General features: G+C 41.3%; 2 protein-coding genes across 20 annotated transcripts in view; both read right to left on the reverse strand.

The window, feature by feature from the left end:
* Positions 1-791: 791 nt before the first annotated feature.
* On the reverse strand, positions 792-22665 carry LOC307126829 (uncharacterized protein). Its single transcript, XM_079817565.1, has 10 exons — positions 22289-22665; positions 20546-20579; positions 20266-20377; positions 14920-14985; positions 14080-14172; positions 13125-13297; positions 10149-12152; positions 4628-4684; positions 2714-2887; positions 792-1321 (listed from the first exon to the last, which is right to left on the reverse strand). The coding sequence occupies exons 7-10, from the start codon at positions 10486-10488 to the stop codon at positions 1164-1166; spliced, it is 729 nt and encodes a 242-aa protein (XP_079673691.1). The 5' UTR covers positions 10489-12152; positions 13125-13297; positions 14080-14172; positions 14920-14985; positions 20266-20377; positions 20546-20579; positions 22289-22665; the 3' UTR covers positions 792-1163.
* A 2126-nt stretch (positions 22666-24791) lies between these two features.
* The window catches only part of LOC307126830 (neoverrucotoxin subunit beta-like), a 57241-nt gene continuing 55146 nt past the window's right edge, over positions 24792-26886 (reverse strand). For 10 of the 19 annotated variants that reach the window (XM_079817566.1, XM_079817584.1, XM_079817583.1 and 7 more), the window contains 2 exons: positions 26250-26270; positions 24792-25834 (listed from right to left, as the gene is read on the reverse strand). In XM_079817566.1, the coding sequence (XP_079673692.1) occupies positions 25248-25834; positions 26250-26270 (608 nt within the window). In that variant the 3' untranslated portion in view covers positions 24792-25247. The remainder of the gene's footprint in view (positions 25835-26249; positions 26271-26886) is intronic. The other 9 variants (XM_079817573.1, XM_079817570.1, XM_079817571.1 and 6 more) reach the window with 3 other exon arrangements.

Below are 26886 nucleotides of genomic sequence, written 5' to 3' on the forward strand. Positions count from 1 at the left end.
TGATAATCTGAAAATTAAGAACTTTTGCACGAGACCTGACTGGGCTGTCACATGTGGGGTCCCAAACTGGTTTACCTTCCTTGTGGGTCCACCTACACGTTAGGCCATGCCTTTACTATTCAGTACTTGTGGGGCCCTTTGCACATTGTCTTTCAGTTTAATACAAATCTATATCCTTTACTTCACAGTAAAAAAACAAGTCAGTTGACAACTGTTTTACACAGGGTCTTCATTCTGCCTGCTGTTTGTGGAACAATCCCTTTTGATTGGTTTGTCTTTTACCAACCACTAAACCACAATTTCCGTAATTGCCTGTAAGTTTGTTACCTTTTTTCAGTATTTGTATAATGTGCATATATATATATTTGCAATTCATAAGTTTGAGTTTAAAAATGAACTATTCTACAGGGATGGCAATTTGTTAAGGGGATAGTTCACCCAAAAATGAACATTCTGTCATCATTTACTCACCCTCAAGTTGTTCCAAACCTGTATGAGTTTCTTTGTTCTACTGAACACAAAAGAAGATAGAGTGAAGAATGCACTGAAGAATACTCTGAAGAAAGCAGATAGAGCAACCATTGACTACCATAGTATTTTCCCTACTACTACTATGGTAGTCAATAGTTGCTCTATCTGCTTTGTTACAAACATTCTTCTAAATATCATCTTTTGTGTTCAGCAGAACAAAGAAACTCATACAGGTTTGGAACAACATGAGGGATAGTAAATAATGCAGAGCTGTTTGCAGCCTTTTGGTATACGTGTTCAGAGAATATTTGTAAACAATGGAAATTCATTAGTGTTTATTTTAAGAACATTTTGTAACAATACATTTGTAATCTTTTCATGTTTCAGTTTTACGAAAAAGAGAGAGAAGAGGAAGGAACATAACAGTAAAACTACATAATATAAAACTCTCTCTCTGAATCCTTTACCTTTAGAACTAAAAAGGCTGATTTCATAACCAACATTTTGCCCAGATGTTGAAAGCATTCCCTAAGGGAAAACATTTTAAATTCCTTAAAATCTGACCATTTTACATTAAGCCATTTACAACTTCATACTTTGGGTGTACTTTATACTTGCAACTCAGGAGCATAGCTCAAATTTTTCTTTGCAGGGCAGATATCCGGTTTTTGATGTAAAATTTAAATAGCCAGCTAGTCCCTCTGTTTTAGTGCTTCCGGCTCAGATTTGAGGCACAAATCGCAGGCAGCCTTTCCTGGAACACGACAGGATTCAATGAAGTGCATCATGTGTTTTTCAACTGCATCAACCTCCACCTTCTGCCAATTCTTTTTCTTGACTGGTTTGCGACCTAAATGAGAAAGAAATTACTGAACTTGAAAGCAGGACAATTTTATAAAGTTTTGCTAGCATTCTCACAACTAGGGATGCACCGATCCACAATTTTTCACTTCCGATCCAATCCCGAAACCTGAATTTGGATATCAGCCGATACCGATACTATCCCTTTAAGTAGTTTTGAAACCAGTACTTTTACACTTTTACTTGAGTAAAAAGCTTGAGTTGATACTTCAACTTCTACAGAAGTCTTTTTAAACCCTAATATCTATACTTCTACCTGAGTAATGAATCTGAATACTTTTGACATTTTCACCCTAGTTTTGTCGGAACTTGTCTGCTTTTTTAAATGTTTGATTGCGTTCGTTGTAATGGCCTTCCCCTTTAATTTGCTTCGCTTTGCGCTACCACTAGAGGGAGCACTAACGTGTATAAGTAAACAGGAAACTAAGCAATGGCAGTGCACGTTTGTTCTCGAGCTAACATCAACTCGGGAAAAATAGTTCAAACTTTTGTGTCCCTTTGGCAAGCAGAGCGAGGTATGTTAAGTTTGTTTCATGTATTTCTTTGGTAAGATTTGATTAATTTGAACAATGTTAAATGTGTAGTGAATGTTGGTTAAGTTTGTTTATGAATTTTTACTTTAAATATGTTTGTTTCTTTTGTTATTTTGTTTTCTTGTAGTTTTACGGTGCCATGTGCTGTGATGCTATTGTTATGGTGCAAAGAGAGAGAATTTGCAACAAAGAATTGAGACCATGAACACTTCAGCCATGAAGTTTATTGCATCTGAGTAAAAATAAAACAAGAGCACCCGTCAGAAACTCTCTGCCTCATTCTTCGACGCCAAAGGGCCGCTACATTCGTTGTGTTGTACGACACGAATTACGGCTTTGCAAACATTGTCTTGCTCTGCTGTGTTTCCAGTGTGTAGCATTTCCACATGGTGGACATGTTGGCTAGTCACAATGCTGCTCAAATCTGTCCTGCATCTGGCTGCAAACTGCAGAATGGATTTCCTGAGCGGGGGTGTGTCTCATAACTCTGTCTCATTGAGCCACATCTCCGTTCAGGAAATCCATTCCATAGTTTGCAGCCAGCTAGCAGACAAGCCGGCGCGAATCCCTTTTGGAGTCATTTCAGCAGACAACGTTAAAGCACAGACATGGCTCATGGGTGTCGGATATCTCTGCAGGTTGGATCGGGAAAATCCGATATGTGAATTACGCTGTTATCAGTCCCGATACCGGATCGGCCCCATCCCTACTCACAACCCAATAACCTAACCCATAAATAAATCACCTGCCAAAACAGTTCCTTTAAATTAAACTGAGTTCTTCACTACAAACACTGTTAGAGAACCACTGTGTTTCAGTTAATCAGATCATTCACACAAGCCACTCACCATTTTTTGGAGATGATAATTGGCTAGCTTGAGTGTTTTTCTTGGTGTCATTTCGCATCTGACTGCCTGAAGCACATGGTGACTCGGCTGTGTCCTCAACACAATCATCGTTCCTTGGATGCTGACTTTCATTTTGAGATGTCACATTGCACAAGGATGACCTCACCACACAATCTGTTTAAGTAAAAAAGAACAAACATTGCATGTGAGCCTATTGTATTTAGTAGAGTCTTCATAAGTATATAGCCTAGTGCCTATAGAAAAATCATCATACTCTGTTGAAATCCTTATCTTTTGTCACATTACAGCCTGGAAATTAGAAAAATAAATAAATAAATATATATACATGTATGTACATATTATAACCCTTGACATCAAAGCAAAAATAACATTTAGAAAATTTCAGAATAATTATTACAATTTAATTAGTGAAATACCGGGTTTGGTTAAATCAGGGGTGTCCAAACCCTTCCATGGAGGGCCTAGTGTATGCAGGTCTTCGCTTTTACCTCGTACAAGGCTAATGGAGTAGCTCACTAATTGGTTAGGATCTCCCCTCACCTGGCAGTCTAGGTCCTAATTATGCTCTAATTGAAGGGAATACACTACCAGCATACACTAGCCCCTCCATGGAAGGGTTTGGACACCCCTGGGTTAAACCCCTTTAGACTTTAGACTAACCCTTTAACTTGGTCAGTTACTACCTTTTTATATTTTTTGAATGTTGTAAGGCAGAATGTGTAAATAAAGTTGGAACAAAACAAAGACATGTTTAAGGGTTTTGATTTCAGGCTGCAAGACAAAAACTAACTATTTCAAAGGGGCATGATGATTTACTATAGGCACTGTACATTATTTTACTGCGTCACTTTAGATAATGATGACACTACTGAATCCACAAGTAGTATACAGTACTGTGGCTACTATCTACTGTTTACATGTACATACTTTTATTTATATATATATATATTTTGCTTAATTCTCTGGCCACCTTCTTATAATATGGTAACTGATAGATGGTGCCCATTTTCTTTTGCATATCCTTACATAGGGCTGGGCAATATGACCTAAAAAAAACAAAACCTTCCACTAGATCTCACAGTAGTGATGTTAGTAATTCTGTGGTGAATTTAAACGCTTCCTCACTGGAAAAAAAAAAAGTGAGGCAAAAAACCCGAACCAATTACAAATGACACTATGTTGTAAGATGATACTGTCTTTGTTGTTTGTGCATCTCTGGCAAACGCACGGGGGCGGCTGAGCCCATTCGGAACTACGGACTAACGGGAGGCCAGAGGGGCGCGTCGGCGGATGTTAAAGAGAAAACCGATTTTTCATTCAAACTAATCGACATAAACTACATATTCGAGTTAATCGATAAAATCTATTCATCGCCCAGCCCTATCATTACATTTTATTTTTTGTCATTTATTATTACTACGGCATTGTTGGAGTTGGAGCCAGGAACAATATTTTCACTCTACATGCAAGAACACCTGCAGTCTTCTGTACATTTGACAGTAAAACTTGAAACTTTTCAATTTTGACTAGTCAGTTGGTTCAGAGGTTAGATTAATTTCTGTTTACAAAAACCAATCTGCAAAAAATCTTGGCAGCCCTACACTCTAAAACATATTTGTCAGCTTTTGGTCATGTAAGGCCTGTGAATCTCAACCAAAGTTCCTTCACACTCTGACCATCATGATATAGATAAACCCGGCCTAATTTATGATGTTGGAAAGGAATTCAGAAGCTGCTACTTTATATTAACTCAAGGTTTACACCCCATTCTAGGTGGAAACATGAAGGAGTTAGGATTTGGCTAAGTAAAGAAAGAGAACATTCCTTTTTGATAACTCAAATTCTGTTAAAAGAGCATGAATCTACAAGTACAGCAAGTATTGAAATGGATACCTGGCATGTTCTCCTCCAGCCTGGCCTCTTGGATTTCTTTGTCACACAGAATTGTCTCTAAAATAAAAAGAAGGCAGGTAACAAAACCATCACAGCACTAATCGGAGTGTACTGGACAGGGCCGGCTCTAGCTCTTTGGTTGCCCTAGGCGAGATTGGAGTCCGGGTTCTACAGCCGGTACTTTATAGTTCCCAAAAAGGATGGAGGGTTGCGTCCAATTATAGATCTGAGGTTTTTGAATCTGTCTCTGAGGAGCTTCAGATTCAAAATGCTCACCATTCCCATGATCGTGAGTCAGATCCATTCCGAGGACTGGTTCGTCACGATAGATCTGAAGGACGCATACTTCCATATCTCCATCCTCCCATGTCAGAGGAAGTCTCTGAGGTTCGCTTTCGGGGGCGAAGCGTACCAATATCGAGTGCTTCCCTTCGGCCTAGCCCTCTCCCCACACACGTTCACGAAGTGCATGGATGCAGCTCTGGCTCCAATGAGACTTCAGGGCATCCGTGTGCTGAATTATATCGACGACTGGCTAATACTGGCCCAGTCGTACGATATGGCGGTCCGGCATCGAGATGTCGTTCTGGCCCACATAAGGTGCTTGGGGCTGAGACTCAACACGAAAAAGAGCGTGTTGACGCCGTCCCAGAGGACAACGTTCCTCGGGGTCGTATGGGATTCGACGACGATGCAGGCACAATTGTCTCCCGCGCGAGTCGAGACCATACTGGCGATGGTCTCAGGAATAAGGTTAGGCCACAACATCACTGTGAGGCACTTTCAGAGGGTGCTGGGGCACATGGCAGCAGCGTCCAGCGTAATACCTTCTGGCCTGCTGAACATGAGACCCCTCCAGTGGTGGCTGAAAACCAAGGGGTTTTCCCCCAGAGGGAATCCTTTCCGTATGATCAGGGTAACGCGCAGATGCCTTCGTTCCCTAGTCATATGGAAGAAACCTTGGTTTCTGTCCCAGGGGCCAGTGTTGGGAGCGTCCTGTTGCCGGAAATCCGTTCCAACAGACGCTTCCCTCACTGGTTGGGGCGCGGTCATGGACGGCCGCTTTGCGAGGGGCCCGTGGGAGGGCCGTCATTCCTCCTGGCACATAAATTGCCTGGAGATGATGGCGGTCTACAAAGCTCTCAGGAGCTTTTTCCCGGACCTCCGCGGCCAACATGTCCTGGTACGGACAGACAATATGTCTGCCGTAGCGTACATCAACCGCCAGGGGGGTTTGAGGTCGCGCCCTCTTTGCAGGCTGGCACGTCAAATCCTCCTGTGGTCCCAAGGGAAACTGTTGTCCATCAGGGCAATGTATGTCCCGGGGGTCCAAAATCAGGGAGCAGACGTCCTGTCGAGGCAGGGGCTGAGGCCCGAGGAGTGGCGACTCCACCCAGAGGTGGTGGAGGCCATATGCAAGAGGTTCGGCCCAGTGGAAGTTGATTGGTTTGCGTCTCGAGAGACGGCCCACTGTCCACTGTGGTTTTCCCTCACGCATCCAGCCCCGCTGGGATGCCATGGTTCAGACGTGGCCGAGGCTGCATCTGTACGCATTTCCCCCGATTGCTCTGCTCCCGGGAGTCCTGGACAGGGTCCGTCAACAGGGGGTCAGACTACTTCTAGTAGCACCCCGTTGGCCGACTCGAGTTTGGTTCTCGGATATCATAGCTCTGCTAGCAGGTCAGCCGTGGGAGATTCCTCTGAGGAGGGATCTCCTATCTCAGGCGGCGGGTACGATATTTTACCCCCGCCCGGAGATTTGGAACCTGTGGGTCTGGCCCCTGAGGGGGCCAGGTACCTAGAGGCTGGCCTATCGGCAGAGGTGATAGAGACCTTACTCAGTTCCAGGGCTCCGTCTACGAGGAGACTGTACAGCCTCAAGTGGAATGTATTTTCCACTTGGTGTAGAGAGCGTGAGGTGGACCCAGTTAACTGCCCAGTGGCTTCAGTGCTGGAGTTCCTCCAAGATCGCTTCTCTGCAGGGCTTACCCCGTCCACACTCAAGGTGTACGTGGCTGCCATTGCGGCTTTCCACACTCCTTTGGGTGATGGGCCTCTGGGTAGGCACCAGCTGGTTGTACAATTCCTCCGTGGGGCTCGGAGGATGAGGCCTGCGGCTCATTCCAGAGTTCCAACCTGGGACCTGGCAGTGGTTCTCGAAGGCTTGGCTGAGGCCCCCTTCGAGCCATTGAAGTCAGCCGAACCCAAGAACCTGACCCTTAAGGTGGCTTTTCTCCTTGCCATTACCTCTCTCAGGAGAGTTGGAGATCTCCAGGCTTTGGCGGTAACGCCAACCTGCCTGGAGTTTGCCCCGGGAGGAGTAAAGGCCATCTTACACCCTAGGCCGGGCTACGTGCCTAAGATGCCATCAAGGGTGGTCAGTTCATTGGTTCTGCAGGCATTCCATCCTCCGCCTCACGTGACGGCGGAAGAGGGGAGGCTTCACCTACTCTGCCCGGTCAGGGCTCTCAGAGTTTATTTGGCGAAGTCTGCACAGTGGAGGAGATCACAACAACTTTTGGTGTGTTTTGGCTCACCTAAGAAGGGATTGCCTGCGTCTACTCAGACAATCAGTAACTGGATTGTCCAGGCAATTACCATGGCCTATCAGTTGCGCAGTTTGCCTTCACCTGTGGCCGTGAGGGCTCATTCCACCAGAGGCATGGCCTCTTCGGTGGCCCTTCTTTCTGGGGTCCCCTTGCAGAATATCTGCGAGGCGGCCGGGTGGGCTACCCCACACACCTTTATCAGGTTTTATAGCCTGGATCTCTCTGCGACGCCTGGTGCTAGGGTGCTCCAGTCCTAGCTGTGCCCGGTCTCCGGCTTCACACTAGGGCAGGCGCTACCCTTTGGTGTGGCCTAGTTGGGATTCGTTCCCCAAAGTGTCGTCTCGATGCAGTGCGAGTTCCCTCGAAAGGGAACTGCTCGGGTTATGTATGTAACCCTTGTTCCCTGAGAAGGGGAACAAGCAGTGCATCCCGACGCCACACCTCGGCGAGCCTGGAGCGCATGCTTCAGAGCAATAACTGCCGACATTACGTTCCAGCTCCCCTTTTATACTTCCGTGTATGCCGTCACGATTACGTCATCACGCAAGCCAATCGGATTGGCCTAGTTGGCATTCTGGTTTCAGATTCGCTGATGCTAAGGGAGCATCCCCAAAGTGTCGTCTCGATGCAGTGCTCGTTCCCCTTCTCAGGGAACAAGGGTTATATACATAACCCGAGCAGTTATTTTGAGTTGGATGCCAAATGTTCTCCTCTTATTCATATTTGACATTGAAGGGGTGCATACAACACATTTGCCCACCAGCAACTATAGTTGCCACAGATTCAAATACGATTTTCAAGAAAAAATACAAAAACCTGGGGAAAATAAATGCAGAACATGTCATTCAGAAAAAATTGGGCACAAATGGGTTAAGTATTTATAAAAACTATACAAACAAAAATGCTAGTTACTCCAAGACTTAAAAAGCTAATTATGACTTAAATGATACACTCTAATAAATTGCACATACAAAAATGCTACAAAGAACGTTGGAGGATATTTAACAAATTATGACTCAAACTATGGATGAACAAACAAAAATGCTTTTATAGTCACTCCAACACTTAATCAAGAAAATTAAGACTTGAAGGATAAACTGCAATAAATTGGTCATACACAAATGCTAGAAAGAATGTTCAAGGATATTTACCAAATATTAACTCCATAAACTGTGTAAAAACTCTCTTAAGCACCTGTAAAGACACTTAAGCAAATTATGACCCATAAACTGGATTAACTATACCCTCTACAAACAAAAGTGCTATTATGGATACACTGTACTTACCACTACAAAATTAAAATATATAAGTTATTGTAGCTCTATCCCTATCTTAAATAATAAAAGATGAACAGTTGTTTCTGGCATTTATATTCACCTTCAAAATTGACGCAGCATTAAAATTTGTCTCGTCTGGATTTCCTTATTGTCAGTGAAATGCGTAGTAATATGTAGATAACTAGCTAGCTAGTGATAGCTTAGTGACAGCAATGAAACGTCCAATGCCGTCCAATATAAGTTGATAATATCGATAATACGAAGTAAATTTATTTCGTTTGACACCTTTATGGCTCAGATGAGAAGACTTACCTCTATACTGGGCTTTCTTTTGATCGTCTGCCTTTCTCTTTTTCCATCCCTGTGCACTCGAGGGTTTAGACCACTTCATTTTTGAAGAACGCGCCAGTGATCAACACTTGCCTGACCTAACGCCTGAACGCCTGTGCTCGACAATACTCACCATCAATTCAATCTAATAATCAGGTTAAGTAATTAAACGTGTGGCTGAGGGGGCACCCAAGGATGATCATGTTTAATAAACAGTATGTTTTATTTCGCTTGTTTTAATTCTATACTTAATGGGAAGTAAGTTTAAGGGCGCCACTAGAGGACGCCTGGCGCCTGCGCCCCCAACACATTTGTCGCCCTAGGCAACCGCCTAGCTCGCCTATAGCAAACGCCGGCCCTGGTATTGGAAAAACAATATCTGTATTTTCGGTAACACTTTACTTGAAGGGGTGTGCATAAGGCTGACATGACACCTTTATAATCATGACATGACACATGTCATGAATATGAAGGAGTTTTTATGCATGTTCATGACAACTGTCATTAAGTGTCATTCTCTCAATTATGTCCTTTTTAATGCAAAAATGACATTATTTGAGATGACAACTTGACGTAAACAAATACATCATAACCTGTCAGTGTCTTTGTCATGACCACTTGACATTACCAAGACAACATAACCTGTCATAAACATGACATAGCAGATTAATTATCAAACTTAAGTATTAAAATATTATCCAAATTAAGAGTTAATACTCTGTCAAATTATTTTATAACAGTGTCATGAATATTTTCCTTGACCTAAACTACAGTGCTACAAGTTGAATTTGTCATTAAAATGTCATTAAGTGTCAATACTCTGTCAAATTATTTTAAAACAATGAAAACTCAGCTCAGAATGATAGAGTGGCAGCACAGGTTAGGTGTACGCCATTATGATGTGTCTTAGCTAGACTTATCCATGATGTAAAAAAGCATTTCAAGAAAATATAAATGTGTGGGATGCTGTAATTAACTGTTTAAGAAACGTATTTGTAAAAACATTATGAACTGAAAAATATTCATAACGCTGTTATAAAATAATTTGACAGAGTATTAACATTTAATTACATTTTTAATGACAAATTCAACTTGTACCACTGAAAAAAAGATTTATGACAGGTTATGATATATTGGTTTATGTCAAGTTGTCATAAAAAAGACATCTCAAATAATGTCATCTTTGCATTAAAAAGGACATAATTGAGCGCATGACACTTAATGACAGTTGTCATAAACATGCATACAAACTCTTTCATATTCATGACGTGTCATGTCATGATTATGAAGGTGTCTTATGCACACCCCTTCAAGTAAAGTGTTACCGCATTCTCTTATATTTGTCTAATGAAAAGGCACTGGTACCATTTGGGGCGATGTTGATATCATCTAGGCTCTTTCCTTTAAACTCTGATAAACGCCCCTGCTCAAGGGCCATGAGAATCTTGCTGATCTTCGCAAGCTGGAGAGTGCCCTCAGGTAAGCGATAGAACTGGCGATGGACTCGGATGTCATGGCCAAGGAAATCTGCCAGTTGGTCAAGCTCTGTGTCATTGAGATTGAGTACTTTTGAGAGTGTAGCAACATGCTTCCTGAGCTTTGTAGAGGTGAGTGAGAGAGGGTTCTTGGCTCCACAAGCTTTCACAAAGTAACAAATGCAATCTGACCCTCTGTAGTGGGACACTGCATATGGCCTTGCAAACATGTATGAGTTGGTATCAGCCACTCCACATTATTTTCTCTTCTCCACAAGCAAATTAAGGGAATCCACCATCACAGGGGTTAAGAGCACAGGCACCTTCCGCCCTCTCTTACCTCTTATTTCAAGTCTCACACAATGCTTGCAGAGACTTTTCTCTAGCTACATTGACATCTTCATGAGGATCTGATTTGTCTCTTAGGATGAATGTTGAAACTAACATTTTGGAGACTTCCCCTTCTCTACGCCTGTTGAATAAAATGACTTGTGCCAGAGTCACTTTTGTCAAGTTAGCCCAGTTGCAAGATGAGCACTCTGATCAAGTCACTGTAGAACTGGCGCTGCTTATCATCCAGGTAGCAATGCAGAGTTTTTACATCTTCTGTAAAAGGTAACAGCTGTGGGGAATTCCAATTGGACTCAGTGAGGCCCTGTAAGGCTTTGGCTGATATAAGCTCGTTCCACCTGGCATCATACACTTGATGAAAGCAGCGAGCCGCTGTTGCACCATCATTATCCCCTTTCATCATTGCATCGGTTTCAAGGAGCATCGACACATTTTTCAGTCCATGTCCAAGCTTTAGAGCAAGTGTTGCAGTTTTGTATTTGCTAGTTTCCTCATTGAAACCTGCTGTGTGTCTTACTGCAGTAACTGCTAGCATAAAGCTTTCTGGTGTGACATAATCTTTGATGGTTTGCAGTGGTGTGACCTCTCTACCATGTAAACGCAACCGACCAAGCTCCCTCAACTTTTGACGAATGTATTCATGCTTGCTGACATCAGCTCCAAGTCTGTTATATAGATGTTTTCCAAACTCCATGATGCAGTGATCATTTTTTACTTCGAAAGAGATATCATCTTGTGTCATGTTGCTCACCAGCTTCCAAACATTTTTACTAACCCCAGAGGGTGTCGGTTCAGCAAACGCACAGAGGGACTGGACTCTAGTTTTTGAACGCTAGGTTTAGATTTAACCAGGTTTAGATTTAACACTGCTAGGCTTGAATTTACAGCTCTGGATGTGTCTCCAAAGCACTCTCTTCATAAACAACCCTTGGCAGTACACGCAATGAATGAAGTCTTGACTCTAACACTTTTCTTTTGGTTGTTTGCAGGGAACAAGAATTCCAGACCCTGTTTTTAGAACTTCAGCATTATGTGCAAAGTTCCCTTTGTTTCTCAGAAATTCAAGCTGCAATTTCCTTTGATGGGATCCCTTTGGAAAACTCAATGCTCTTGAAACCTCAATCTCTTTTAAGTGAGCACGCTCCAAGTGTCTAGATATTTTCTGGACCGCTGATCCACAATACAGGCAGTACTGTCGCTTGTTGTACATTCGAGATCCATTACTCTTTCTGACCACAGCAGGAACACGTACTGATACATCGCCAGCTGTTGTTTTACCTGATGTGGTGCTGTCAGGAACATGTTGGCTTTGTGTTATAGCAGCAGTTGTGTCATTGTCCTGGAAATTAGCAAAAGGTGTCTTGAAATTGCGCTTGCATGGAAGTAAACAACCTTCTACTGCATCAGCTTGACGTTTTAATGGTAGTTTTTGGCTCATGTTACTATCCGTACTATCCCCACTTGTGGATGGAACATATTCTTCTCCACTGTCCTGGCTTGATTCACTTATTTTTTCAGATCCAACAGAAATTTTCTGATTAACCTATGAAAACATAATAACAAATAAGTTACACAACTAGGTTTTTCCAATACAACAGGAGTAGGTTAATTATAGCTACACAGATAACTACACTGATATTGAAATATTATTGGTTAGAATTGTTTTCCATTTTCATGGCTGAAGCCTGTTGTTTACAACAAAGTCACAGAATAAAAATATAATTCTGTAAGAATACCTTATATTATCCTGCACATTCTCGCCTCTGAGTTTAGTTCTTAGTTCTTGCAAGTCTACATTTCCTAATAATTTTGTACATAAAAATTGCTAAAATTTTAGAGTAAGACTTGTTCGCTTTTGATATAACTGTCTTGAATGCAATACAAATCATGTGGATCATATTCCACTGAGTGGTACAGTTTGCGTCGACTCGGCACGGCTCGGTTTGCTTTTCCACTGCAGTAGTAGCGCTTCAAGTGTGTGGGATTACATTGTAGTTGTGCTGACTCTAGTCACGACATCATTGAAAATGCGACACAAAAACAAACGTCTGAAACAGGAGCAATGGAGCCTATCGAAGGAATGCTGTTCTTGATTCTCCGCATGTGGATGTTTTTCACCGGACAACGAAAAAGTTCGTTTCAAAGGAGGCTGATGGCAGCAAAACAAAATACTGCACAAAAAACCAAGTGAGTATGGGAACTCCTACAACAAAGCGCAGACGACAGGCTTGTCGTGCGAACAACACTACCATGGTTTAACCAGCTGTCTACGTTTCATGAACACAACAACCTCCTGGACATCAACCAATCCGGCTTCAAAAGCGGCCACTCAACTGAGACTGCCCTGCTCTCGGTTACGGAGGCACTCAGACAGGCAAGAGCGGCTTCCAAATCCACAGTACTTATCTTACTGGATTTGTCTGCTGCTTTTGACACAGTTAACCACCAGATCCTCCTGTCAACTCTCATGAAGATGGGCATCTCAGGAACTGCTCTCCAGTGGTTCAAGTCTTACCTCTCAGGTAGGTCCTTCAGGGTGTCATGGAGTGGTGAAGTGTCTAAGATGGTATCATACATTATAGATGGTAAACCTGAAACAGTATCAGGTTGTGGAGAAGAAAAATCTGGTCCAGAGCTGACTTCAGAGTCTGTGTACTGAACTAAGGAATGCATTGGTTTCTTTGTAACCTGTATAAATATAGAATTACAACAAGTGTTTTACGAAAAAGAGAACTTGTAAAATGTTATAAATCTACACATTAATGATTATTCTAATGCTCAAAAATAAAGATGTGATTATGATTGAAAAACTGACATTACAGAATTATAATTTATTATTAGGGATGCACCGATATGAACATTTTGGCCGATGCCGATAACCGATAATTCTTTATATTTGAAAACAGATAACCGATATATTAACCGATAAATCTAAATCCAAAATTTTGATATAATTTTTAAGAGCCTGATGACAAAAACAAAAGTCACCATTAAAATCCATGTCCCAAACACACAATTATAATAATGTTCTCATGATTTTATGCAGCTGATATGACAGACATGTCACACTGAACTTTATTTTCCTTTTTTAAAGTGATTTCAATCATATTTCAAGCAACTCATAACCATCATGATGAACACTGCGCATCTAAAGGAAATGCATTATTTATCGGCTTTAATATATCGGACAAAAAATTTTATTGGACCGATAACGGCAACATTAAAAATGTACATATATCAGCTGATACAGATATGGTGGCTGATATATCGTGCATCCCTATTTATTATAAAAAAACACACACACACAAAAATAATATAAATCACCATAACTGTCTTAATAGAAAACTCCCCATGCTGTCAATCAGCAATGAAATTCATAGGATTTGAAGTTAGGTCATAGTCCTGCAGTGAAAACACCAAATTTGAGCCAGTAATTAAAATAAGTGAGTAGCTCAAGTACTCAAAATCACCTGCAGAATTGAAGGAGAAACCTCATCTGAACTTTCCATCAGTTCCTTGTTGCTCTTTTGAAAGGACACATTGGCAGAACGCCCACCATCATCCTGTTACATAAATTACATTTAATAATTGTGAATTCAAACCTTAAAACAGTCATCTCATGAACATGTTTGTACTCGGTAACACACATAAACACGACCAATTCAAGTCCAAAATCAGATGCGTTTACTCAAAGAATGAAATTCAATGCATTGATTTTAAACAGAAGACTGAATATCCTAGAAGACTTATCAGCCATATTGATATCTGGACCCCACGAGGGTGGACCAGTTTAAGTGTGTATGAACATGTACTTATACACTAACACATGATCAAGTGATGGATGAAATCTGTCATTACCAAAAGAGACTCCGATTAAAAGGGATGTTTCTTATTACGATGTCAAAACGAATAGGAAGTCAGAATTTCTAGAATTGATATCTGGACCCCACAAGGGTAGACCAGTGTAAGTGTGTATGAACATGTACTTATACACTAACATATGATCAAGTGATGGATGAAATCTGTCATTACCAAAAGAGACTCCGATTAAAAGGGATGTTTCTTATTACGATGTCAAAACGAATATGAAGTCAGAATTTCTAGAATTGGTATCTGGACCCCACAAGGGTAGAACAGTGTAAGTGTGTATGAACATGTACTTATAGAGTAAGTATGTTTCAAACTACATAAACACTGAAGCAAACTTGTGCTACTGGAAAAGATAAGCAACATTGACCTGGAATATGATTGCTGCTTCCACCTTGAATGGTGAAAGTGTTTTGGCATATTCACCAAACAAGAAGACTCACCTGCAGAACTGAAGGAGAAACCTCATCTGAACTTTCCATCAGTTCCTTGTTGCTGTTTCCATCAACCTAAAACATAGATTACAGGCGATTCTTTAATCATTACTCAAGCAACCAATTGTTTTCCAACTCTGCTAGGAAAGTTAGTACCTGTTGTAATATTACAATGGAAAAGATGACAACAAAATTGTAAGTAACATTAGATTAGATGAGATTAGATTCAACTTTATTGTCATTACACAAGTACAAGTACAAGGCAACGAAATGCAGTTTAGGTCTAACCAGAAGTGCAATAGCAGCAAGTGCAGGATATACAATGGTTGCATAAGTGCAGGACACGGAAATATACTGAATATATATAAATATGTATAAATAGAGAGACGTTATTACTATAAACAGAACTGAATTTACAGGTGAATATGTACAGTGAATTAATATACAGATGGCTATTACTATAAACAGAATTTACAGGTGAATATGTACTATGAATATAATATACAGATGGCTAGTACTTTAAACAGAATTTTTTACAGTTAGAGGTATACAATAATATGTTAGGCAAGATGAGGAATATGGTAGTGGATTAAGGTAGTGCAATAAATTAAGACAGAGCTATCCGAAAAAAAGTGTAAAAGTGCAGTGGAAAGTGGTTGCATATTACAGTTAGAAGTACGGTGCAAAATGCAAATGTAAACATTGGTACTATAAATACAGTCGGCAGTGCAAATGAGCATAATCCAGTTACGGGATGGTAGTGCAGAATGCATAAGTAAACAGTTGTTACTGTAATAAACAGTCGGTAGTGCAAATAACAAAGTGAAGGCAGATGTGAGGTAGGAGAGTTAGCAGTTTATGAGGGAAGTGGATCAACGGGGGTTTGAGTTCAGTAAAGAGACAGCTCTGGGGAAAAAACTGTTCTTTAGTCTGCTGGTCCTGGTCCGGTGGATCCTGAAACGCCTGCCGGAGGGCAGGAGAGAAAACAGTCTGTGGGCTGGGTGAGAGGAGTCCTTGAGGATGCTGCGAGCTCGATGCAGACAGCGTTTCCTCTGGATGTGCTCGATGGCAGGCAGTGGAGTCCCTGTGATGCGCTGGGCAGTTTTCACCACCCGCTGCAGTGCCTTGCGCTCCGCAACAGAGCAGCTCCCATACCATACTGCGACACAGTTGGTCAGGATGCTTTCTATTGCACAGCGGTAGAAGTTCACCAGGATGGCCGAGGAGAGCTGATTCTTCCTCAGTGTCCTCAGGAAGAAGAGGCGCTGGTGAGCCTTCTTGACCAGGCTGGAGTTGTTGGTCGTCCACGACATGTCCGCCGAGATGACTTGAAACTTGAAACTGGAGACACGCTCAACAGCCATTCCATTGATGTGGATGGTGTCGTGTGTGCCTCTTGACTCCTTCCTGAAGTCCACGATGAGCTCCTTCGTTTTGGTGGTGTTGAGGAGCAGGTTATTATCAGCGCACCATGTGGCCAGGTGCTGGATCTCCTCCCTGTAGGCAGTCTCATCGTTGTTGCTGATGAGCCCAATCACCGTAGTGTCGTCCGCAAACTTGACGATGGAATTAGATCCATACACAGGCTTGCAGTCGGAGGTAAAGAGGGAGTAGAGAAACGGACTTAGCACACAGCCCTGTGGTACGCCAGTGTTGAGTGTGATGGATGTGGAGCAGGTGGATCCTGATCGAACATTCTGGGGTCTGTCAGTAAGGAAGTCCAAAATCCAGTTACACATTGAAGTGTTGATGCCCAGGTCTCCAAGTTTGGCAATTAACTTGGTTGGGATGACAGTGTTGAATGCTGAGCTGAAGTCAACAAACAGCATGCGTGCGTAAGTGTTTTTATTGTCCAGGTGAGTGAGCACAGAGTGCAGTGCCATGGAAATGGCATCCTCTGTGCTCCTATTGCTGCGGTAGGCAAACTGGTGTGAGTCCAATGTGGATGGTAGAGAGACTTTTAGGTGTTCTAGGACCAGCCGCTCAAAGCACTTCATAATGATGGGTGTGAGTGCTACAAGGCGGTAGTCATTAGGGCACCTCGGGCTAGAGTGTTTCGGCACTGGCACAATGGAAGTGCGTTTGAAGCATGTTGGTACAGCTGCTTGGGCAAGAGACAGGTTGAAAATGTCCGTAAAAACCCCAGCGAGCTGCTCCGCACATGCCCTGAGAACACGTCCAGGGATGTTGTCTGGTCCAGCAGCCTTGTGTGCGCTGATCCGGCTCAGTGACTTGCAGACATCTGTGGTGGAGAGTGTGATTGGTGGGTCAACTGAGGGTTTGAGCTTGGTGGCAGTTTCTCTGTTGTCTCTTTCAAAACGAGCATAAAAGTAATTTAGCTCGTTCAGGAAGTTGACATCAGTGGCTGCGGGGGTGGAGTGGGGGGGTTTGTAGTCACTGATGGCCTGAATGCCCTGCCACATGCGTCGAGGGTCAGAGTTGGAAAAGTGTCCCTCTATCTTTAGCTTGTAGCAGTGCTTGGCCTTTTTGATCCCCCTCTTCAGGTTTGCTCTGGATGTACTGTAGGCTTGTGCATCTCCTGATCTGAAGGCAGTATTGCGTGACTTCAGCAGGAGTCGAACTTCCCTGTTCATCCAAGGCTTCTGATTTGGGTATGTGGTGATCTGTTTCTGGGTTGTAACACTGTCAATGGTGGTATTGATATGATCCAATACAGAAGAAGTGTATGAGTCAATGTCCATGTGAGCACCACTGGTGGCTTGAGAAGCAAACATGCTCCAGTCTGTGTTTAGAAACCTTTCCTGGAGTGTGGAATCTGCCCCCGCAGGCCACACCTTGATGGTCTTTACTGATGGCTACACACGGTTGATGAGGGGTGAATATTTGGGGCTGAGGAACAAAGAGAGGTGGTCTGACTGTCCCAGGTGGGGGAGGGGTGTTGCAACGTAAGCTCCAGCAATGTTTGTGTAAACATGGTCTAAGGTTTTGTTTCCTCTGGTGTGGCAGGAAACATGCTGGTGAAACTTGGGTAGCACTGACTTTTGAAGATTTGTGTTCACTGAAGTTTGTGTGATTAAAGTCACCTGCAACAATAAAAGCAGCTTCCGGGTGATCAGTCTGTTGTTTACTGATGGCTGTGTGAAGTTCTTTCATAGCAAGCTTGGCATCAGCATCCGGGGGAATATAGGCTGCAGTGATAATGGTGGAAGTGAACTCCCGCGGTAGATAAAACGGTCTACATTTAACCATGAGAAACTCCAGGTTAGCTGAACAATGACTCCCAGCAATAGCAGAGTTTGTGCACCAAGCTTTGTTAATGTAAATGCACAATCCACCGCCTCTGGTTTTACCGGAGCCATCTAGTGTTCTATCCGCCCGGAGTGTGTGGCGTCCCGCTAGCTCAATAGCGGTGTCCGGTATTCCGCTGTTTAACCAGGTTTCCGTGAAGATTAGGACGTTACAGTTCAAAAGTTTCTTACTGTGTGTGATGCTGAGTCGAATCTCCTCCATTTTGTTCACTAGCGATCGTACATTGGCAAGGAAAATGCTGGGTAAAGAGAGCCGGTAAGGAGTTAGCCTTAGCTTAGCTCTTAGACCTCCACGCTTACCCCGCCTTTGTTTACGATCACAGCGCCGCCTTCTAGCACTTCCGCCCGGCCGGGCAGAGCGCATCGCCTCGGTCGTCCTAGCGATCTCAGGAAGGAGTCGAAGATTGTCCATAAAACTGTCGGAAATTCGCAAACCAATATCCAAAAGCTCACAGCGGGTGTACGTTGTAAAGCCACAACTGTTCTGTACGAACAGACCCGAGATGAACAAGAAAAATACCGCAAAATTGCAGAATCTGGAGAGAACCTGAGCCTCGTGATCTACTCGCGCCGCCATCTTGGTTGGATATAAGATGATATTTAACATATTTTTAACCCAGACGTTGTAATATAGTATACCTTACCCTCCAAGGCCAATCACTTCCCCCATAATCATATGTAATTTCATCTCCCCTGTTTATGTTCTGTAACGCAAACAGGACAAGATGTGGCTTTCCATCGGCAATGAGTTTTTTCACCCGGCAGTTAGGATTAAGGTGGTCATCATTGACCAGCCTCCCCAAAGCTCCACTTTCCTCAGCAGCATCAATGCTAAAAGAAGCCAAAAACAAATAAATAAATACAAATAATTGACAGGACCTAAAATATAGAAGGCCTTTCTATAGCTCAACATAAGCTTGAGATCAAGGTCACATGATTTTTATGTGTGCTTGAATCAAATCCTGAATAATTTGTGGGATGGATAGCAGTGATTTTATAAATTCAAAGGTCCCGGAACACAGAGACCAGCGAGAGGGAGAAGGACCTGTTATGTTCAAAGGTAACTGACTGAATAGAGAAAAATAAGAAAGGAAAACAATGCAGCAGCTCAGTACTCTAATACCCATTAGAGTGCCACCTGTGCCATTCCACATCCATCACCATACGGATGGTGGACCTATCTACAAACTCGTCTACATTACAGAAACAAATATCTTCTTCTCTAATGTTTCCCTGGGTAGATCTGTTGTGCACGTGACAACTGTGCATATGTGCATGAAGCCTAACTTGTGTTTAAAGGATGCATTAGGGCTGCAAGATTAATCGCAATCGAACTGCAATTGCGATTGGGGTTATGTGCGATTTTGAAAGCGCAAAGGCTGTGATTTTAATTAAATAAATTTCCTGTGTGTCAGTGATCAGGAGTAAATGCTGCTCTGTCTGAAAGACTGCAAATTTGAGTAGCTTATAAACATACTAATAGTAGTAATGTGAATGCTCATAAACCTGTTTTCCAGCAAAATACAACATTTAATAATGTTTTAACTCACTTCATATCATCAGTTGAGCTGATGTGACTTCTCAAAGAATGTCAATCAGCACTGCATATAAAATAATCACATTTTAAATCGCAATTTTAACCAGAATAAATCACAATTCGATATTTTCCCCAAATCGTGCAGCCCTAGAATGCATGTATGCTATTGAAAAAGTAACCTGTTTGAATGCTGACTAGATTCTTACCACCATTGTTTGCCATGCCAAAAAAGGTCAAACATAAAAACTGCTTGTGATGGATGATATCGTTTCCTCCTAGCCTGAGCTTCAGCAGTGTCTATGATCTCTCCTCTATACTCAACAACAAAATCCCCTTTATGAAAGGGGGACAGGGCAAACACACCACGACCTATCAACATAAAATGCATGAAGATATCACATCTGATGTGGCAAGATGATGTATGCGCACTGAGTAACCACTGTTATCGACAATAAAGGCAATCTAAATTAATTGTACACAATTTTACATATATAATCCAGAAGTAGAGATAAAAAAAATATTTTGAAAAACATTTAATGTTAAACTTGCCTTTTATTGGATTTATGTGCCATGCCTCCAAGAAGTTGTCTGTGGCACTACGTATGTGTTGCATTGCTACAGCTTCTGGCTTTCGTCGCACCCTCTTCATGGTGGCTTTCTCCTGTGCCATATAATTTAATTGCACTATTTAGGCTATAACGAATTGTTAACACAATTACATGCGATACACCAAAAAACAAAATTTATGAACATTTTATTATAATATTAGGAACACATGTCCAGCATTAACTCTGTCAGACCAAATGGCTACTACTTGAACTCTGCTTACCTTTCAGGTAATTGCCAGGGTAATTACTTCAAACCTGTTGACAAAAAAAAAACTTGTTAAATATGATTTTTGCGCAGTTTAACTATTTAATCTGATGTGACTCACAGAACGACCACTCAAATCACCCAAATGTTTTTCTAACGTGTGTCTGGTGCCTCTAAGGGGCTGATCACTTATCAAAACCAAGTATTTTACTAATTCAATTGAAATAATTGTTCAGATTTTTTTGTAAATGCTATTTTATTTTGATGTGTACATTTCAATATGTAATAACAGCTGGCAAAATGTAGGTTTATTTTAATTTCCAGGGTGTATAGTGTGACAAAAGGTAATGATTTTGACAGTGTATGGTGATTTATAAAACTTTAGAAAATTTTGTCAAACATGTTGGCACATTAATTTTAGTGACTTGCAGATTTTGTCAAGTGCCATGTTGTAAACGTGATTTCACTTCACACTGAATTTAATTGATGCTTTTAAGAGAAACTGCCAATTTCAAACTGCCATTTGTGCAAAAGTTCTTAATTTTCAGATTATCAAGTGAGATTTGTGTTTATGAATGTGTTCTGATATTGCCTGATTTTTTTAAAGAAGTGTACCTCTTCTAGAAAGGGTGGACCCCACAAGTGATGTCCCAGTCATGGTGTCTCACAAAGTAACAATAACAAGGATGTGTGTGTGTGTGTGTGTGTGTGTGTGTGTGTGTGTGTGTGTGTGTGTGTGTGTGTGTGTGTGTGTGTGTGTGTGTGTGTGTGTGTGTGTGTGTGTGTGTGTGTGTGTTTTTTAAAGGCTGTGACATGAAAGTGAGTTGGCTGTTTTTTTCTAGATGGCCTTAATTCCCTGGCCAATGACCTTAGACCCATTACAAATGACAAGCATTACAAGCACCATTATTAACACTTTATAATAATGGTCATTAGTTAACTACATCAGTTACATGAACTAATAATGAACTGCACTAATAAAGCATTTATTATTCTTTGTTAATGTTAATTTCAACATTTACTAATACATTATTAAAATCTTGTTAACATTAGTTAATGCATTGTGAACTAACATTACATTAACATTAACTAAGATGAACAAAAATACAGTAAAAAATATACTACTCATGGTTAGTTAGTACATCAACTAATGTTAACTAATGACCATTATTCTAAAGTATTACCAGCATTTTTTATGGACCTACTGTTTAACCATTTATACTGTTTTTGGGATGTCACAGGGAGAGTAGTATTGCTGGTATCAAGGACAAGTAACTTAGACAATACATTTAATGTCAATGCCTGATCATGGTAAATTGATAACGATTTTTATTAGCAATCATTTTTCAATAACTCCATAGTTAAAAATGTTAGACCCTAGCTAGATAACGTTAGTGAGCTAATAACACTAGCAGGCAGACAGTAAGCTACCGTTATAATGCCAGCTTGCAACTAATAAAACAATAATACTAACTAGATAAGGCTAATAAGATAAAACACTAACGAATGCCGAGACTAATAACATGCATTTAAATGTTATATATATGTTAAATACAGTTATTGTGCGTTTGATGCTGATTCATAGTCCTTGTGATGTGTGTGGCACAAGCACACTCTGTAACTAGTCGTGTAAAAACAGCAACAAACAAAATAAAGTCATTTTATGCAAATTGTTGTATTTTTATACCGCTGTAACTCCCTAATATTCTATCCCCCGATAAGCCCGTTATCTCATGTATTAATAAGAGGGCGATCTCACCTGTTTACCGGGCGTATCAGAAGCAGTATCAAAGAGTCCTCGGCGGTGTCCTGAGCTCACTCAGTCTCGGGTTCCGTTGCACTAGACAGGTTACTAATATTCTTTTCTATGTATATTTATTCTATTGATTTATCATGGATAGATATACAAATACTTAGAAAATAGAAAAATGAATACTCTGAGTCAGGTCAAAGATTAATAAGGTTCACCACATTGGTTTACCCCTTTTACTTAATGAAAGTTTCAAAATAATACAAAGTACAATAAACTCAAAAGATCAACAAAGTTCCAACAAAAAGAAATAACAGCGTAAAAATCTTCACCCGGGGTACGGCCCCGATCTTCTCTCAGCCCCCTGCTTTATCCTCCGTTTGCATGGGGCGGTTACAATCACAAAGCAATTCCTAATATGGTAAGCATGATCTCTGGACAGTTTGCACACACTTGATATATTTGTCCGAGAATTAGATTATATTTTAATACATGCATACAGTATAGGCGTGAGGTCTTTCAGAGTTTTAAGGGTAGCTGTTCGAAACCGCAGCCTCGTGTGGTTTACATCTGCCCGTGTCATGGCCTTATCTCTGATTAACACCTTTAACTCCAGCCAACCCTCTCACTCATGTCTGCAAATAGTTTAACTGTTAAACAGACTACCCTGCATTTGACCTCATCCTCTAAGCAAAAATACACTTCTAAAATTCAAAGAAATATAATAATTTCTTTATTAAAATATATCCACTTCTAAGATCTAAAGAGAGATAATAATAACATGTTTTATTTACGAGGAAAGTTTGGATAGTCCTGGGTGTCCAGAGATCCAAACTTCTCTCGTAACTTAACCATTTCACAATGTGAGCATTCAAAGTCACTATCAAACACAATCTGTTTAATATCATCCATCATACGTTTGTTCATTTTCTCCATCTGCCTAATTAATCTAGTCAATTGTTTCCGTCTGGAAGCTCGTCCTGCTTTGAGTGATAGTGTTGAATGTCCATTTGTCTTTCTTTTCTTCTCTCCGACGATGTCTGTCATGTTCTCTCCTGCATCGTTCTGTTAGCAAATCAGCCATACATAGTTCACTTGTATTCATTAATTTCAACACACCTTTATCATTTCTGAGAAAACGTGTGACCGGAGATTCTTGGGAATTCGTAACTTGTAATTGTCCATTTCTGGCCAATTCAACAAAATCCACAGCCTTTTAGCATTATAATGTGAATATATCATGTTGGAGAGAGTTTTACCGTGCCTCCTGCTGTAACCGGAATAGGCACGCGCGCCTTCACGCAAGTCACGTGACGTGAAACGCGGGAGGCACCGAAAAGCGCAACGTTTGCATCCCTGCTATTAGCTAGTGGCTAACGTTACTAAGATAATAACAATAACGCTAGCTGAGCTAGTAAAGTCATTATGGCAGCCTGTCTGCTGGTCCATCTACTGTTGACTAGCAGCTAGTCCTAACTACTTTCTATAATAAAATACGGAAGTTACTGAACATGTTTTTAACGTGATCTAGGTTATTGCTTTCTTCATTATTCATAACACAGGTGTCACAAACATATAATTCAGTAAATTACCTTATATTTAATGTTCCAAACGAGATTATTACCTTGTTAACATTTGTCCATCGTTGAACCTTCCGATCGCCAATTATCCTGGAAGCATTATAATATCCAACGTCGTCATCACGACACTTCACGATACTTCATGATACTTCAAAAGATGTACTGTATGCCGTGTTGCCTAGTTGTCATGGTACTGGCCCACGTGACAAACAAGCATGCCGTTCATTGGCCTATAGTGTGTATAAGTGTGTGAGGGTGCAGTACCATTAAGCGACTTAAGGGGCAGTGCTGAGCAAAATCTTTGCACACTTAAACACTTTTTTTTTTTTTCATCATTTGTGGGCCAAACTCAGATTTCTGCACTAGACATGTCAGCAAAGCATTTTCTATTCATTTCAATGATGAACCTTGTGGGGTCCAGCAAAATGTCCCCACAAAGTTTTTGGGACCCCACACCGTGAGTGTGCTGTCAGGTTGCGGTCCCCACAAAGTGATAAACACACACACACACACACACACACACACACACACACACACACACACACACACACACACACACACTGATCTTGGTATCTGTATGAGGGTTTATCACACACACACACACACACACACACACACACACACACACTGATCTTGGTGTCTGTATGAGGGTTTATCACACACACACACACACACTGATCTTGGTATCTGTATGAGGGTTTATCACACACACACACACACTGATCTTGGTGTCTGTATGAGGGTTTATCACACACACACACACACACACTGATCTTGGTGTCTGTATGAGGGTTTTTTACACACACACACACACACACACACACACACACACACACACACACACACACACACACACACAAACACACTGATCTTGGTGTCTGTATGAGGGTTTTTTACACACACACACACACACACACACACACACTGATCTTGGTGTCTGTATGAGGGTTTATTACACACACACACACATACACACACACGCAGATCTTGGTGTCTGTATGAGGGTTTATTACACACACACACACACACTGAGATTGTTGTCTGTATGAGGGTTTATTACACACACACACACACACACACACAAACACTGATCTTGTTGTCTGTATGAGCGTTTATTACACACACACACACACACACACACACTGTTCTTGTTGTCTGTATGAGCGTTTATTACACACACACACACACACACTGATCTTGTTGTCTGTATGAGGGTTTATTACACACACACACACACACACACACACACACACACGTGTTGTTTCAGTGACAGAAGTTCAGCTATAGTATTAATGTAATGAAGAGACTTTATAACGTCTCACTGTCACTGATTTATCATGAGCTCAAAGCATTATGGGTAGAATCTCTCATCAGTCTATCCTGATTCATCAACTCAGTTTCACTGAAGAGAAAGGACAAACCACAAACCCAGGATAGAGTGTGTGAGTGAATGTGGTCTGGACTGTGTGGATGAGGCTCATTGTGTCTCCAGAGACGCTGTAGAAGGACAGAGTTCCTGCACTGGGATCCACATACACTCCTGTTCTATAGATATTACCATACCCTATTAGACTATAGATATCACCATACATTCCTACTCTATTATCTCTTGTGCTGATTATGGGCTCTACAGTGAATTCAGTCACTGTGTTATTGTGTATGAATAAGTAAAAGACGGGAGTGCAGTACAAACTCCAGGACTGATCATTACCTCCAAACACACACTCACGTCCCTGTCCCTTCCTGCTGATGCTCTTATATGACACTGATATTAACACAACACCACTCCACTCAATCTCCCAGTAAGAGCGTCCACTCACACTCTCACTACACAACACCTGAGGATAATAATCAAATCTGTCAGGATGATCAGGATACGACTCCTCTGTGTCAGTGCCAGTAATCTCTCTGTTCCTCTCAGACAGACGGAGGCGTTTATGCGCTGTATTCAGGTCTGGAGTCAGCCGAAGTGAGTCTGATCAGAAGAGAAACACATCAGAATGAGAGATTATGAATCTGATCTTGTAATGTAGCTGAACTCTTCATGTTCAAGATATCATCAGTGTCTCAGTTCAGTTTAATCATCATTCACATGATCAACTCTAAAACTCTTCTGTCATGTTTTCTTTCCTCTTCTCCAGGAAGAACATGAACACACTCATGAACACACACACTCATGAACACACTCATGAACACACACACACACACACACACACACACACACACACACACACACACACACACACACACACACACACACACACACACACACACACTCATGAACACACACACTCATGAACACACTCATGAACACACACACTCATGAACACACACACACTTATGAACACACACACTCATGAGTTTCTCTGCTTGTGTTCTCAGTGACTTACATTGCATCTCAGGATCAGGGACTGTGGAAATCAACAGACATGAAGAGTGTGATTATCATGACTAGAGAAAATGATCCTGCATTCATCTATCTATCTATCTATCTATCTATCTATCTATCTATCTATCTATCTATCTATCTATCTATCTATCTATCTATCTATCTATCTATCTATCTATCATCTATCTATCTATCTATCTATCTATCTATCTATCTATCTATCTATCTATCTATCACTCTATCTATCTATCTATCAATCTATCTATCTATCTATCTATCTATCTATCTATCTATCTATCTATCTATCTATCTATCTATCTATCTATCTATCTATCTTATCTTGGGATCAGGGTCTGTGGAAATCAACAGACATGAAGAGTGTGATTATCATGACTAGAGAAAATGTTGTGGAAACCTTTTTCTGGAAATAACAAGTGTAAAAGTTAACAGAGCTGGAATAGTGGAAAAGCAGATTCCTCCACGTTTATTTATTTATTAACTTTTAGTGATCTTTTTGTCTTGTTACTCCCTCCTCAATCCCCTAGACTGAGAAGGGAATGTAACAGGTTGTGCCACGCTCTCCCCTACTAACGTCTCAGTTTGTGTAAATTCACTAGGGGTTTAGAGTATTTCTTTTT

This window comes from Gobio gobio (genome assembly GCF_949357685.1).
Source record: "Gobio gobio genome assembly, chromosome: 5".
In the NCBI taxonomy this organism is placed as follows: Eukaryota; Metazoa; Chordata; class Actinopteri; order Cypriniformes; family Gobionidae; genus Gobio; species Gobio gobio.

What these genes read in the sequence shown, in the direction of transcription:
- LOC307126829 (XM_079817565.1), bottom strand. Translation starts at nt 10,488, where the DNA reads ATGTTTGCAAGGCCATATGCAGTGTCCCACTACAGAGGGTCAGATTGC. An exon ending in TATCAACATCGCCCCAAATG is followed by an intron (nt 4,685 to 10,148) that starts GTACCAGTGCCT and finishes TTTTTATTTTAG; the next exon opens with AGACAATTCTGTGTGACAAA. An exon ending in GCTGGAGGAGAACATGCCAG is followed by an intron (nt 2,888 to 4,627) that starts GTATCCATTTCA and finishes TTACTTAAACAG; the next exon opens with ATTGTGTGGTGAGGTCATCC.